The sequence below is a fragment of the Ciona robusta genome, chromosome 7, assembly GCF_009617815.1.
Source record: "Ciona robusta chromosome 7, ASM961781v2".
In the NCBI taxonomy this organism is placed as follows: Eukaryota; Metazoa; Chordata; class Ascidiacea; order Phlebobranchia; family Cionidae; genus Ciona; species Ciona robusta.
In genome coordinates, this window is record NC_143241.1 from 5,540,214 (window position 1) to 5,557,296 (window position 17,083).

General features: G+C 41.0%; 1 protein-coding gene across 1 annotated transcript; it reads right to left on the reverse strand.

The window, feature by feature from the left end:
• Positions 1 to 53: 53 nt before the first annotated feature.
• Positions 54 to 16,575, reverse strand: LOC149734132 (uncharacterized). Its single transcript, XM_089881169.1, has 4 exons — positions 16,441 to 16,575; positions 12,671 to 13,090; positions 3,429 to 3,616; positions 54 to 1,484 (listed from the first exon to the last, which is right to left on the reverse strand). The coding sequence occupies exons 2-4, from the start codon at positions 12,840 to 12,842 to the stop codon at positions 783 to 785; spliced, it is 1,062 nt and encodes a 353-aa protein (XP_089737295.1). The 5' UTR covers positions 12,843 to 13,090; positions 16,441 to 16,575; the 3' UTR covers positions 54 to 782.
• Positions 16,576 to 17,083: the final 508 nt, after the last annotated feature.

The following is a 17,083-nucleotide window of genomic DNA, read 5'->3' on the forward strand; positions in this document are numbered from 1 at the left end:
ATGTTATATGAGCTGTTACTGAATAAGCTTCAAAAGTCAGAAACACATCGATAAAAAGTGTGCTGAATGTTTATTAAAACAATTGCCGAAAATATGATATACAGACCGTACATAAACGTACTGATGTAGCTTTAGTTTATTAACAATTATGTTTATATTTACTAATATATCGGTCCAGCACGCTTTAAAATGGAATAGCAGAATCATAGTGAAATAGAATGCAAAAGTGGACGTGCGTGTTGGTAAACAAATTGTGTAATGTGCACGTTTTTCGACCAGCACAGAAAATACATAAAGTAGCCCAAAAACGTAGCAAATTACGACGCAAAAAGAAACGATACCAGACCGCTATGGCGCCAGGCCCGAAAAGTAAATCTCTTGCTCTTGAAGACGCGCATTGGCCTAATAAATACTGGTTGTGCCTCAAACAGGTCGAGGCGAACGATATGTACACACGAAATGTCAATGCCAATAAAAATCAAAAGTTTGTGTTTTGTGCAAATCTTTGTGCTGCCGTGAATAACATCTGATCTACAACTTATAGGGACAATTATTGTCGTGCTGGCGTATGTGCTGAGTTATAGCAATTGAGCGTTTGATTTTAAAACAGAAAACTCAATGTGAATATAATGATATGTGTAAGGCACGTTCTAAAGGTCTGCGGCTGTGGGAACAGTTTCGGAATCTCAACGGGTCCTTGGCCGGTGTTTCACCTTCGAGTTTCTGTCGTTAAGCGAGAAATCGCTGCGTCGTTACGAGTAAAATATCATGGAAGCGTTTCATTATTTTAAGTAACCCGAGTCCCGAATCCCTCGGTTCTCCATATGCTGTAAGTTTTGCTGAGATGGGTCTCCCTCGGCGCCAGAGTACCAGAACGAAGCAGACATCATATGGTGGGGCTGCATGGCCGGGTTCACTTGGTGGTGCATGGGTGGCCCGGCGGCGTACCCGGGAACCGGTGGGTCAGTAATGGGTCCGTGTACCAACGCCCCGTTGTTTATCGGATATGACGTCATGATGCTCGGACTTCCGTTTGTCGGTACCGGTGACGACATTTCCGTTTTCATCGCCTGGTGGTGCTGTGACGTCATGCCGTGGTGTGACGTCATCATCGTGTAAGGTGACGTGTTCACACCGCCGCTGGGGTGCGGGGACGTCATATTGTGGTTTGGGGACATGGAGTTCTGAGGAATTGGCGATGTTTGTTCTTCAACCGATGGCGGGGTCCAAGAAGTCGGCTGGGGTATACCGCCTATGATACCTTCCTGGCTGTTCGCTGTGCTTCCTGGCGTGCCCAGCTCGGACGGGGGCGCGTTCGGGGCCATTGACGTCATCATTGGTGACGTAATCGATCCAGGGGAGCCAGCATTGTTGTTGTTGCTGCTGTTGCTTCCGGGCGACATAAGAGGATTATCTTTGTCGTGGATCCCTTGTTTCATCAACTTCTTGCATTTTGAACGACGGTTTTGGAACCAAATTTTAACCTGAAACAAAACCGAACATTTAGTTAGTTACATGGCGTAGAAACCTACGTTTAAACATTATAAACTAATTAACGAAACATCGGGTTTAATTTGGGTAAAGATATATCGTATTTATTGCAGTTTACAAAATGATGTTTAGGTATATATATGTTTTACTTTTTAAAATTATAAAATGGCGCTGAGAGTTTGAGAATCGTACTCGGAAGAAACAGTAACGTGAGAAATGATTGAGAGTGAGGTTAACGAACTTATGAAGACAATTATCGCCCGTTACATGCGCCCTATCAGTGTTTGTTTTGCTGTTCGTACGTTATCTGGCACCGTATCGGCCATGTATCAGAGCGAAAGTGGCAATCTCAGCGGCGAAATTGCCCTAACTATAGGTTCGGGTCTTATCCGGGGTCGGCAAGGTCTTCTGATTGAAATTGTTCCCATTCAAAAGAATGGCGGGCGCAGTGAGACGGCCAGAGCTCAAGCCGTAGCCTGCGGGAAGTACTACTTGTGAGGAGGCAAAGGTAGTCGTTATCTCGTTCACCGATGGTCTGCGAAATTCGTGCGAAGTTTAGCTGCGATTGGTGCGTGTGTTCGTGCGTCAACCAATCGACTGTGGGCGCGTTGCCAAGCAACGGACTTCTTCTGCAGCTCGTTGGCGACTGCCCAGCCCTTCCCGTGTAAATATTGAGACAGTGTCCGCGGACAGCCGGTAATTTGGAGAACGGAGGAAGCGCCATGCCCATTACGACACGACCTCTCTATTACGTCACACTATCATCCCAGCACTACTACGTAGGTAGCTAAATTAATTTCCGCGCAAAAACATGCCGTACAGCAACTCGTTTTTGAAAGCGGTAACTATAATTTTAAATACGTTAAAAATTAATAACTTCTGACTCACACCCGCGAGGTGTCAGTAGCGCGCAGGTTATGTTACGTCTCAACGTAAAATAGGACTTCAGAATACTAAAGGAATTTTCCCCAATCAAACTTGATAGGACTTGAATAAGATGTTACGTTTAAGCCTAACCACTTGAAACTGCCATGCCCAAGTTGCGAACCGCACTCTGCAGATGTCAGTGCCGACCGCAGCCTGTTCTAATAATGGCTTACAACGGCCAAGAAAATCCAGGCTTAGAAAGTGTCCAGTCAATTTCGCCTTCAGCGTAAACTGCTTTCAAATTGATCAGCACTTGCACGTTAGAATTTGGAATCAAGGTTCTAAATAATCAACGGTTGCCCGTCCTAGCGGTTGCAATATTTACGTTGTTTTTCGTTAGCAAGCCATTTTTAGTTTAAAAAAAAAAACTTTTTTTGAATTACGAAAAAATAGCATATAAATGTTATTTTTTAATTATTTACAAAACAGGCTTGTTTTTATATAGTTTCCAAATATGGATTCGAACCCGTGCTCTCTTAGTTTACTATAACAAAGTCGTGTTTTCGTTATATTGATTATGACTCACTCGCACTGCTTCGAACCCGACCCCGCTGTGGCTTGCAAATTATTCGGTCATAAAACATCAAAGAAACCGACTCTCTTACGCGCCCAAATCACTCGCATTACAAAATCGGTCACTGCTGCGCAACACTTTTAGCGAGTAAAGTAACTAAACCACGGCGTCATTTTTTAATTGAATTAACCAACCCCCCTTGAGCCCCTGGATCACTCAAATCCGCTTCGTTTGTTTTTTGGGGTAAAATTTTGTCCGCACCAAACTATGGTAGAAATTTTTTGATTTTAGATGCTGTGCTATAATGTAAAATACGAATGCGTTTTTTTGCATTTGTTAACGGTATTTAGTAGGTTGGGGTAAGATAAAAAAAAAGAGCTATGTTGCTTAAAAAGAGCTATGTTGCTTGTATAAAACACGATTATATACGATGGAATATTATATGCTAACCGTATCCATCTTACCCCACCCTACAACAATAAATTTTTCTAACTACCTGAGTCTGCGTGAGTCCCAACGTAGCTGCTAATTCCGCTCTTTCAGGCAAAGCGAGATATTGTGTTTGTTGGAATCTTCTGTTGAGTGCCTGCAGTTGGAGACTCGAGTAAATCGTTCTCGGTTTTCGCATTTTCTTTTTCTTGCCTTTTCCCAGCATGACGTCACTTCCCATCACGTGATTTGTATCTGTTAATACGCATGGGTAAGTAATGACACTTAATCTTAAGTAAAAGAAATACACCCATATATAGATTGCCAGAAGTATCACGTATAGACTGTCAGAATTATTCTGTGAGTTTGAGATATATGACATTTTGTTTTGTATGATGTGACTTTTATAGACCATTAAGTAAGCCTTCTTGCTTTCAACTGTTTCGAGCTACTCTTACGCCCTCGTGTGTTCGTAAGTTATACAACGCTTCCCAAGAAAAATGGCGGATGCATCTAAACGAACACAGCTCAGACTCAGTTCGTTTTTAGAAAATTTGCGGAAATAAAGACACAGTCATAGGGTTTAGGGCGACAATTTGGCTATTTTTATAACCTAAATCTTGACAGACGTGCGTTTTATGCAATAAATTTTGCTACTGCCCTGTAATAATATTAAATTTGTAAGTTAATTGACTTGGTGAAATCTAAACAAAGAATTGTCAAATTTAGTTTCAGAAAACGTCATTGTTTCGTCACATAGCATTCATTGCAGTTGTAAGAATTGGACATAAATTTTCACTACTGCTTCCCGTTGATATATTGTTTCTATTAGCGAGTCTTAATCATTTTAATTCACTCGAATGACAAGTGTAAATTGAACATTGTTTGACGTGTAATAAATGGTCGCGTCTCGAATGATGAATTTTAAAGTGGAATTTTAAATTAGCGCGTATTCCGCGCCGCTTACTAATGAAAACTCCGCCTATGAGCGGAGCTGGGGCGACATTAAGACGTTCGTATCGAAATAGGAGCTACGACGATCGCCCGTCACCTCTTGATAAGATCTCGTCCGCCGGCCCGAAATTCAACTCAAGATCATTGTTTTTGTTGCGCAGTTGGTGATGTCTCGCTGCCCCGAGATAAGACCGCCGCTACAAGTTTCCTTTGATACAGATATGCTTGTTTTGCTTCGTTGCGAGCGTGCGTGCGAAAGCCTACCACCCCCGGGCGCTACTCTACTTCGTCTATAAGTGCGTATTAAAATCGTCGTCCCGTTGCCTTACTACCACAAGCAGAAGCATAAATCCACGCTTTGAAACTTGTAATTGGCCTCATCGTTGGCAAAAATTGGGGATACTGTTTGTAACTTTCGAGATCAAAATGCCAGCTCGGGTTACATTATTTTAGGGCATGCAATCATAGTCGAATTTAACTAGGAGACATTTAAATGCAATTCAAATCTCTGGTATATTACTGGATATGTAGAGTGCTCCGTAATATTTGTTCTAATACAAGGACACACACCAATAAATAAGATATTATGTTAAGCCTTAAAACAACGATGTTTATAGTTGTAGGACGGGGTAAGATGGATGGGGCAGAACATGTATTCATTCCCTTGTCGCTTCACCTTTGGAAGTAAACAAAATATTTTTAACGAATTATTTAACTGTACTCTCACGGCTCCCAAAAGATTGTTTCTAAGTGTTTAAAACGCGATGAGCAAATATGGGATATTAAGTGCTAACGGTATCCAACTTACCCCACAGTACTACAGTTTATTTACCTCCAACTCGAACCAAAACGCCAAAAATCGTAAAAAAAATTAATGCTATTTATAAAGTCTGTACCACCGACTATTAATTTCCGTACTGAATCGTATAATCCGAGAAATAAACACCGCGGCGTTTTCCAACCCAGTATACCCCAATATTCTGTGGTTATTAATTAGGAAACGGCATTGACATCTGTCTAGTCAGTAAACGGGCTCCCCGGCGCCAAATATTACAGATTTACGATCCGTATACACTTTGGTCTTCCCGATTGCGTCTTCTGTAATAACGGAATCAAAGAATCCAGGCCTATACATTTTACTCTCATTGTTTTGGTCAATTTCAAACATTTCTAACAGTCCAGTTCGAGGCGTTAACCTTTAAAGTCAAGTCACGTAAAGTGAAAATATGTTACCCAAGCATTTATTTTACTAGATCTGACCTTCGCTTCAACTCGCCTATACCGCTTTTAAATGCAACACGGATGAGCGAACAGAAAGACCACAAATTGCTCGACACCGGTACTCCCAGGTCCCCGCTCTGCAGGTTAAGTTTAATATTTCTATTTGATTTTTATTTACACGTTCGACCGCTTGAAAGACCGGACGCGCCATGTGATTGGGATAAACAAAAGATTTTTCAAATCTATGCAGTTTCTGTTGCTATACTCACAGTTAAACGCTTGGAGGTGGTTTTAGGTGTGGGGGCGTTTGCCTTCACTCAAAAAACGTGACGTTTCTAATGCTTGTTGGTACAACTAAAAAGATTGATCAAAACTAGAACCTATAAGGCGTTTGCCAAATAAGTTTGATTTGATCTTAGCGGTGACTGATGCATTTTTAACAACCCCCCCCCCACAACGGTATTCGTTTTTTGATTTGTAGCAGGCCATTTTGTAAGCTCAACTATATATTAAATTATTGTGTATTTTAAGCTATAAACTCATCTAACCTAACTTTAGAAAAACGTTAGGAGTTTCACGATTTTCTATTCTTTTTACCGTCTCCATTTTATGTAGCAGAAAATTGCGGCGCTTTTTAAAACACCTAGGGCTAAAGCGGGGGCGGTCAAAAAGGGCCCTGTAGATCCGCTAAACTTGGATAACTCGGTTAGTGTGTGTGATGTTTCGAGAGACTTGAAAGGACCGGGCTACATCTGATCTGCCGCGGAATTTCAATCAAGCCACGACCCGCGTGGACGTTCCACTCGGTCGCCTCGGCAAACTTTCCACTCGGACGCTTCGGCAAACTTTGCGCGTTGCTCATCGTGGAGGTAAACACCACTAATGGCCGACACACGTGGACGTCAGAGCAGGCACGAATGTTCGGCAAAATGAAAACATTATTCGACGCGTATTGGTTTCCTGCGATATAAAGTAACATTTGGCGTATCTGTTACGCGGGAGGGAAGATTAAATTTACATCTACTGACGAGATATGGATCAGTTGGACGCATAAGTGTCTCCAAATGTATAATGCAATTACCGTTGGTTCTATACGTCGTACTGAATGCGAAGTGAGTTGTGGTCGCATGCCCTCCACGCGTCCTTTTAGTTTACGGCGTTTTATGGCCTGCAAATTGTCACAGAAAGGCGGTTTCCAAACGCCATTCAACAACTCCCGAAACACGAAATACGGCTTAATGAGCCAGTCGTCGTATGGGCGTGGTACGGGCGACGATTTCACGGCGATTTTGATGACGTCACGCCCCCAAAGATTCGTACCACTGTTGCCCCTCGGGCGTGCTCAGTTGCCAGGCAACGGCCGCGCATGCGCGATGTCGGACATGTCCACGGCAGTCCGTCGAGTACGAACGTGCAATTAAGTTTGCGACGGGAAAGCGCAGTCGTTCTCATTCGTTCTTAGCCCATAATTGCCATCCAATCCGGATGCGGCATCAGCCTCTAGCTCAAATCAGGTTAAAAGAAAAATCCACTTACAACGAGCCAAGCTCCATGCCTTGCGTCGTGTCGGTCAAATGTTTTACAATTTCTCTGACCGTTATCGAACTCAGGCGACATGGGATTAATTCATCCGCCGTCTATACTCGTTTTGCTCGAATTGTGGAACCGAGCCAACGTTTATTAAAGCGCGATGACCTAAGCATTTATTTCCAAATGAAGAGTGTTTTGTATGTAATGTCATAGTGTTGAGTGGACTGACCATTTCTATTGTGACATTAGGGGCAATATCGTCCACTACGCGACCACGTCAACCCAGTTATTAAGTTACAGAATCGTTCGAGTTGAGTACGCGAGATCAAACTGTTCGGACAGGCATGGCGACCGAAAGCAAACTCGAAAGCGTCGCAAATTTCGGAGCTTTCTCCAATAAATCCCGGTCCTTTCGACACAAGCGCAGCTGCTCGATGTTGTGGGTGTCGCGTGGCGGGGTCGGAGAGAGTCTTTTATCTGCGTCTGAGTGATGACTCGCTCGATGCCATTATGTTTACCCTGACTCCCATGCGTAAACGGCGCTTTTGATGTGAGCGTTGCCTAAATCGTGGTTTAAGTTGGATGCGGGTATAAAGACTCTGGGTTATGCCGGATCTACCGGGGCTGTGCACCGGGAACTCACCCCTCTCCCCACCAACTTCGTTTTCACTCAAAACAAATCAACGTAACGTTACTCTTCATGTGATTGCAGAGCACTTATAATCTTGACACTACAGAGTTGGGCCCGACTCAACAGTAATGCCTTTACAAGTACGTGCCAGATTTCTAACGAAAGTAGGTGTCTCAAATCACTTGTAACTCACTACAAAATGTGTGGTCTTAATAGCTACCGCAATATTAAAACAGAGACGAAATTTTCGCACTTTTAATACCAAAGCTATGTCGTAATCATATCACACATTGCAGTCGATGTATTATTCAAGTGGCTAGTAGCCAGCAGCAAAAAACGCGGTATTGGTCCCCGAATTCCTGAGCGGCTTAAGCATTCGAACTTGAGATCCTATGCTAGTACTCTTAAGAATTGTGGCAACGATGGTAATGTAGCGCTCGAGTGACCATGACCGAACACGCTACAATGACTGAAGCCACACAGCACATATATTCTTGCTGGGTAAGATGGATTCCGTTACACATAATATCTCATAATTCAGTAACATGTTTCAAACAACGCTATAGCTAAAAGCTGAGGGTACCGTTTTCAAGTTCGTAAAAATATTTTTGTTTACTACTAAAAAAAGAATGAAAACAATGACCATCCTACCCCAATCTACTATAGATTGTTATAACGTTGGGTGCCAAATATTGCTGGGGTTGAATGATATACGGGTCTAGTGCTGAATGATAACGGGGGCAAGCAGACCCAGCACGTATGTAATGATACGTTTGGACATACTGCGTGGGAAAACGAGCTGACGTGTTTCAAAATTACAGCCTATTCTGCTGGGCATAAAACTGATTGAGTTTTTAACTGTATGTCAAGTACTGGAAACGAAAAAAACTCAATATCTGCCAATTTTTTAGGACTTTTTAAAGTACTAAATTCCTATGATAGTTTAATTGGTAATTTTTTAAATACAGTATTGTAAAGTATAAATGGATACCTGTAAGTGTATATCACGTCTGAAGTCTGCTTAAGAAATGCTGGTATGTATGTGTATTTGGCTTGAGGAGTGTCAAGCTTATTGCACAGAGCAAAAATGGTAATTTAAAAAGGTAAAATGGCTGATAGAGTACAGAATCTTATGTATTTTACTCGCCCCGTGTCACCGGTTTGTCTCGTTTGAACTGTGTTTGTTTTTATGTCTACCGTGTTGTTAAAACGTCTTTATGGGCTGTAATACCGATGTAAACGTACAGCTTACGGCTGACCGTGGTCACAGGCGACCTTAGGCGCTACGTCACAATGCCGTTTGTTTGTCATAAGACAAACGAAATCCGATTGTGGCGTGCGGGACCTAACCAGCTTGTAGTGTGCTATGTTACAGCGGATAATTGTAATAGTCCGTTTGTTAGTTTACCTTGAGTGCGGTAGGCTATTTGATGTAGCGGTGATAATCTAATGGTAGTAAACCGTAATCGTGTAAACTCAAAATAAGACCAAGGCTTGTGCATATGTATATCTACATATACTGGTACACCTCAACCATGCTATAAACTATGGTTTAAATTAAATGGTATAAAATTAGTTTACCCCAAAATTATCTGTATAAAGTCTTATAAAACCTGTTGCCCAAAAGTGATTAGTCTGGTTTAATTATTAGGGTCGTCGGTACGCGAAGCACTCTTGTATTTTCCACTAACAAAATGGCGGCAGTTGCCTTAAATTGTCATGGCTTACTACTTGTATAAAGTTCATATATACATATATATATTGCCCAAACGAAGAAACTTATGCTGTTAGTTACAGGACACACCGACTATAGGGATACCAAATGCAAAAGTATCGACAAAACTTGTGGGAATTATTCTTAAGTCAAAACTATAACTGTTGTTTAAAGTGCGAATACGAAAAATATATTCAGTCTGTTGAAGTCGGAATGTTTTTTACACGATATAACATGCTTTGGAACCGTATGTAAATTCACTAAAATACCAGGAGGGGTACAGCTCTAATTAAAAACTGAAAATGATCTCGTAAAATATGTACAAGCGTGTCATAAGTTTTCACGGGCGTAGAAAGTTCATTAGAAATTCCCTTTCTTTAGTCGGAGCATGCTGAATTATTAATTTGACATCGCAGAATAGCTGTACACCGTGAAAGTCGTCTTATTGTCCGTAATCCAGCTAACCCAAGGCTTTATATAACCGTTTCGTATTCATTACTTGATAACTGCTATAATTTTTGAAATTCAGTCTGTTATGGGCCTGTTTTAAAGCGCTGCTTTAGCATGCAATAATTTAATGTTTAGTCGCAGATTTCAGGTGTTGCGTTACACAATTTTTACACCTTTGGGTTGAAAGCATTTAGTCTGTGGTCAATTAGTAAAGCGACACCTATATTTTAAAGGTAAAATAGGGTGGGGGGAGATGGAACACATTCAATTTTCTCGTCCCATTTGGTTGTAAACAAAGAACATTTAAAGAATTATAAAACCGTATCCTCACGACTCCCATAGATTGTTGTTAATTGTTTAAAACACGATCAGAATATTTGGATATTATCTGCTAAAGTTCTCCCGTCCTACCCCACTCGACTATCCTAAAACAAAACAGTGATATAAATTGACCTATTAGTAAAAATGGTGTGTTGGACTACACCATGCCTTTAAATCAGGACGTTTCCGCCTTTGCTAGTCGGAGCAAGGTAAATTAAAACGGAAATATCCCGCCGTGCACTTGTACACCTTTTCAACTCCAAGAAACACTCTTGTCAAAGTGCTGGCAACCACAAATTAAAATTAATTTCGTCTTTAATCCCAGTCGGGCGGTGCACGTGCGAGCTCCTGCCTTGAAAACTTTCGCCGAGCTTCGACGTGCTGGATAATCCAGCTAAAATCGAACAAAATCCATTGCGGATTAGCCTGTTCTCAACACAGCTAGCTGCCATCTCGCTCGGCCGAATGTTTTTTTGAATCTAATACCGCCCTGAATCGCCTTTAGAAGTTTATGGAACGCCTGACTAGAAGCTGGTGACTTGAAAAATCTACTCAGTAAATAATCTTTGAATTTATTTCGAGCATCTAACAAAAGTGGCAGATTCTGTTGCTCTTTTTGCCCTAACTCCTAGAATCCAAGAATTCAAAGCAATGTTTTAATCGCCTTATAACTGAATTAGATCGCGCATATCTATTTTTAAGTCACTCTTACGGTTTAAATACAAGTTTCACCTTGCTCGAGACATGAGGCCAAACCAACATACCAATACGGTAACGTAATAATTTCATTAGGTTTACCACAGAACGTGTTGATTAGGTGTCCATTAATTGGTAACTGTTCCCGCATTGGTCGTTTACTCTATATGAATGTTACATTTCATAAAATATATATACTAGGGTGGGGAAGATCAGATACATTTTTATTTTATTTTCTCGTCCCATTTGGTGAACAAAGAAAATTCAAAGAATTATAAGACTGTATCCTCACGACTTTCAAAGGTTGTTGTTAATTACTTAAGACACGATCAGGATATTTGGATATTGTGTGCTAAAGGTTTACCGTCCTCCCCCAACCCTACTATATACCAGCTTTCATATTTAAGCCAGGCAAGGTTTTTTGTTGCATTTTTTCCGCAGTGTTCCTAAAAGATTTAAACCCGCAAAGTCACGAGTGCGTTTTGTTTTTAGTTTGCTCAGTTCATGTAGCTGAGAATAGCGAATATAATGACCGGAACAGTCGACTTCAAACAGGCTGCTATGGCCAGCAATATCCACGTGAAACCATCAAAGCACTAGCAGCGTCCTATATAAAATTGCCAGTCATTTTCCAAAGCACTGAAGCGTCGCCCCGGGCACTAAACGTTGCTGTATACCTCTGGGAAAGTGAACCCTACCCATCGGATATCTTGTTTCGCTCATGCAACTTATTAGAACTGCCATCGCGGACCGCAAGAAGGTTTAAAGCCTGTGCATCATCACTGCACTATGTAACAAAACCGTCAAGTACAGTAATGAAAGATTTCCAAACCTAGTTTTTTTGTCTCTATTTTGAGTTTTCTTTTAAGACTAGAACCAAGAATACGCCAAACGCACAATAAACGTTTACGATCCTTCATTTCGACTTGCTGGCTCCAAAACCGAGTCGTAAATGTACAAAGGACATCTAAGTTTTCATCGCCCCCGATTGTACTGTTCTATCTTAACAACAGTTACTCTGGGAAAATTGGATTTAATGACGTCATTTTGACTTGTACAGCATGCGGAAGTAGGCGTTACGCTTGAACGAGTTTGCTGCTTTACTTTCCCACGACCACTACATCGGTGAAAATGCTTTGAACTTGACAAGGAAATCTTAAATAAGCTCAGAAGTTGCCGAACTTTACGGCCGAATGGTAATACGGAGTCTCGGAACCGAAATAGTCATTTTCGAATCATATAATTCACACGCTTTGTTTCAAATTTCAACGGTTAGCCAACGGTGAAGTTTTCCATAAATTTGAACGATTTTTTTTACCGTTGTGTATTTCATTGTACCGGCGATTCGCTGTGCTGAAACGGTATGCCGATTCTGCTCAATAGACTAATGATAGTGTTCATGCGGTGCCTATACACACCAGCACCGTTATTCGTGATTGGCATTGTCAGTTCGAGGGGCGTCGTGACAAGGTTGTCGTGTCGCGACCGAATTTACAACGTTCCGAAAAACCTGCCCACTTCATGACGTATCACAAAGTAAACGCCCACGCCTGTCAATCAAATTAGGCAACTCGCCATACATGTCTATGGTATCTTACATAAACCAGTGAGGATGACTATATACGGCAAAGCTATATATGCTCTATTTTAAAATGACGCGCTTTGTCCGTGTCTGGAAAACAACAGCTGCTGCAACTTGAGTTTAATTAAACCTGAGCGAAACCAAATGACTTCCGAGCTACTTCTTACATATGGCGTCTTATTTAAAATATTAAACAGTCCGATTTCTTACCTTGGTGGAGAACAGATTCTCCTATTCCTTGGCAGTTCTGGTATTGGTTCATCAGTCCTCCGTAAGATGAGTGTCCAGTTGGAGCATAAGCTGCTGGTGAGAAGCCATGGAATCCTCCGGACCCCGATCCTAGAGGAGGAGCACTCGAGTATCCCGAAGCTGCTCCTTGCATCCCATGCTGATGGTGCGACGGGTGAGAGACTGGACTCACTCCGGATGCCACGGATGCAGAGATGCCTTGAATCGCAGCCGATTGAGTTACAGAGCCGTACGGGGACCCGTAGGCCGACCCGGCATCCCATACCCGCTCGCTGCCGGGTTCCCGAACGTCGAAGGCCCGCGGGAGTTGGCTAGATATCCCGATGCCGCAGCGGCGGGCTCGTAGTTGTAACCGTAGGCGCTCATTTGACTCTCTGCGTGCTGAAAGTGAAATCAATTGCCAATTAAAGTTAAATTCAATTTCGGAGAAGGTCACGTTTTATCTGCGGCCCACTTCGACTAGTTTCCTGGCCTTAGATGTTTAACCTATCTCAACAGGTGCTGCGCCCTTAATTAATAAGCCCAGTCGGAGTTATTATATGGTTCGTATGTTTTAATCGCTCGTTTCTGTCACGTCGGTTGCCAATGACCGGTAACTGACGGCTAAATTAAAGGCAAGCATAGCCATGTATATTATAGCTGGAAATAATTATAAAAAAATTCATAAAAGATTTATTGTTCTATATGTCTTTAACACTACCGACAAAGGAACGCGTGTTATACCCCAATTTAAGAAAATTTTCGCGATCAAGATATGTTTAAATGCGCTTTACGTTTATAGAGTTAAAGTATAATAATTTGTAGAATCTGGTAAAAAAACATAGATTCAACCTATAAAAGGCAATAAATTTAAAGTTATTTTACAAAAAAATACGACATAAAGATTTTAGCTCTAATGCAAACGTTATTGGAAAACACAAAAGATTTTAGCTCTAATGCCAAAAGTTATTGGAAAACACACCCATGCAACCTATGGCAGGGTGGGGTAAGACGGGACACATTTAGTACATAATATATAAATATTCTGATTGTGTTAACAACGGTTTATGGAAGTCGTAAGAATGCAGTTTTATATTTCTTTGGATGTTCTTTTGTTTATTACCTAATGGTACAAAAAAAAGGGTGAAAAGAGGTTCCATCTTCCTCCGCCCCAATATATGTTATGTTTAGATGTATTTTTTGCACTTTTATCGTCATTCAACCTATCGATTCTAGCGTGCGATTCTCAAATGAGCATCGGGTGAATTATGCGCGAGCCATTCGATATGACGAACTTGTGATTTTATCAGCGGCTGGTATCTAACGGCGTTCTTCTATAAAAACATTTCGTCCGTTCATAGGTCGCATGAGAAAAGTGCTTTGTCGGCTCAATGCTTATATGAAGTGCATACATGTCAAGCAAAGGGTCGATACGAGGCAGAATTTAATGGCCTTGTTCAATAGCACACAATGTTGGACACCACTGGGTGCCTAAAATAGTGTCACAAAGCAAAAAGTGCTGGAAAATGCACTTTTTAATCACCGTTAAAAGTATGCGGGCTTTTGACGGAAATTGCGGCCTAATATCGGCTAGAAATAACGTGAATACTTTTTAGTGAGCCGGTAAAAACGACTTGTTGGTACAAGTCAATCAAAAAGCCATCGCAGTTTTATCGGCCGAATAATCTATGGGACATGGTGAGTTTGCTCCATGCATTTCCAAACCTGCCATGCCTCATGTCTAGGGTATAAATAGCCAGTAAGGCGGAGGGAACATGTTCAGATCACAAGAGAGATTGCCGTACAGAAAGACAAGCGTATGGTGTTGATAGAAACGGTTTAAACACGCCAAACAACTACGACGTGACCTCTTCTGGTATGTACCAGCTCTTCAGTGTTACAATTTAAACAAAACCACCGAAAATCATTATTTTAACCTTAAAATATTTCCATTTTCCATGTTTCGCAAAATCGTTTAAATAGCATTCTGATCAAGCGTTCGATTTTCGCCAAGAATTTTTTGGCTTTTCGGAAACACTGACATTCGTTTGTCGCTCTCACGTCGCGACACACGCGCGCGGCCCGAAGCGTTGTTCTTGCGCGATACAAGGCTTTTGGATTCGTATCAAAGGCGATAGCCGCCGCGGACCGCTACGATCGTGGGGGTGGCGGATACAGAGCGGTTTATTTGTTTTGAGCTCTTGTATATTATTGTTCGGTCCTTTCTTGCGCCTGCGCGTCGCACCTGTTGCATCATAATGCAAAAGCAGAGCACCAACAAACAACAAGTTACGTAACTTTCCCAAAGTGGTAATGCGACCCACGAAACGGATGCAATCGACGTGTATTGTAGCAACGACGGTATCTAAGCATTCGTTTCAACCCATCAACTTACATATTTCCATTTTTTTATAACAGGACTCCATCATCGCAATGACGCCCATGCAGATTGCGATTCCAGATTATGCTCACGGAAATATATATGCAGTAATACAACTCTGGTCAGCCCAGTTTAATCCCATACTAGACTCCGCCTATACACCGGCATAAGACTTACAGGTGCCGCCAAAATAGCTCGAAACACGTGATGATTCGTGTGTGGATTACTCATTTTCGGGACAGTCAGTATTATTCTCCGAACTTATTCACACACGTCTTACAGAACCAGCCCCACCCTTAAGAACTGACTGACCCATCCGTACAAGGAAAGACATTTTTTAAGCGTGGACACTGTTAAAATTAGATTTTTAAAGCCTACAAAACTTTCTGTCCAATTAAGAGTCGTTAGCCGCGAATTGATTGTCAAAACCGCGTTCGAACATCAAACAATAAACACGAACGGCGCAAAAACAATTGGAATAAATACTAGCTTGTTTTACACGCTTTCGGTGCAGGTACGACACGAACGAAAGTGAATCGGACGCGCTTTATTACAGCGATTAATCCTCTTTACGCAGTAGAACGTAGTCGACGCGCACGTGCTTCAGGTACAGCTACCAGCGGTCGACTCTGTACATTAGAAGTCGTGTCGCCATGTCCTTTATTGCGAAGCGAGGAAGTATTAAGTTCGCCGAGCAAAAGGCGGTGATTTTGCGGTAGTTTTGTTGCGACTAAAAACAGGAAACGAATTGTTTTAAATCACCATGAATAGTAATGATGCATATGCTCCCAAAGGAAACCATTTTTCACTTCACAGTGTTAAGATTTCATATAACGAATCTATAAAAACTCAAAGCGTAAATTAACATACGCTAGGTTGGGGTAATACGGTCCTTGTTTTTTTACTATCTCCTTTATTTTCCCATTTAGTAATACCGAAAAAATATTTACAGAATTATACAACCGTATCCTTAAGGCTCAAAAAGAGCGTTGGTAATTGTTAAAAACACAATTGGGAAACATTGGATATTGTGGACTACCGGTATCCATCTTACCCCGCAGTAATATGCTTTATTAAAACCGAAAGGCGCAGCACCGTACTATAATCTTGACTTTTTTTAAAAAGTGTAAAGAATTCATAATAAAGATGCCACACTTAAAAAGTTTTCTTAAAAATATGTCGCATCTAAAAGCTTTCATGAAAAGTAAGCCACACTTAGAAGTCTCCATGAAAAATATGCCACACTTAAAAGTCTTCATGAGAAACATGCCAAACTTAAACATACATACAACTACATTAAACCCTTTCCAGCATGCACACCCTTATACACCATCAGTATCATATTCTAATCACGTCTCACCATAACCATTACTTTTGATAGATTCCTTTTGATCTTCCTTCCCTTTGTCCCTTCGCTTGGAAAGTTGGAAGAAAATGACCAGCAAGGTATAATAAACAAACGCTAAATTGAAACCAGTTTTTGTAACTGAAGAATAAATATCATGTTAAATATGCAACGTATATTATGGTGTTTTTTCTTTCTGTCTTGTTTCGTTTACAGTTTTAGACTTTAATATGGTAACGTATAATATGGTATTTTCTGTCTGCAATGTTTTGTTTAAAGTTTTTTAACTTTTTAATTAGTATACTATTTATTGCTTGTGTATTATAAGATTTATAGGTATTTTTAGTTTTTTATTAATTTAGTTTAAATCTTACTATTAGTAAATCATGTAAAAAGTTCAAAGCTGTATTGTGGCGTTATTTGTACTGTTTAACTGGCGCCTAAACCATAGCTGCGTTACGACTATTCAAACCTACGGCATAATATGGCGGAGGGAAAAACAAAATGGCGGATGCTTTTGGTAGAGGCGCGCTAGGAAATTTTTAATAGCGTTTTTTATCATTTCGATGTGACCCAAAAATAAAGTTCAAATTTTCGACTTTTTTAATTAATGCTTGACTATTGTTATAAGAAATTTTAAAAATGGCTAAAACCACACTTTTCGAAAAAC

What these genes read in the sequence shown, in the direction of transcription:
- LOC149734132 (XM_089881169.1), bottom strand. Translation starts at nt 12,842, where the DNA reads ATGCAAGGAGCAGCTTCGGGATACTCGAGTGCTCCTCCTCTAGGATCG. An exon ending in AGAATCTGTTCTCCACCAAG is followed by an intron (nt 3,617 to 12,670) that starts GTAAGAAATCGG and finishes GCGTATTAACAG; the next exon opens with ATACAAATCACGTGATGGGA. An exon ending in TGGGACTCACGCAGACTCAG is followed by an intron (nt 1,485 to 3,428) that starts GTAGTTAGAAAA and finishes GTTTTGTTTCAG; the next exon opens with GTTAAAATTTGGTTCCAAAA.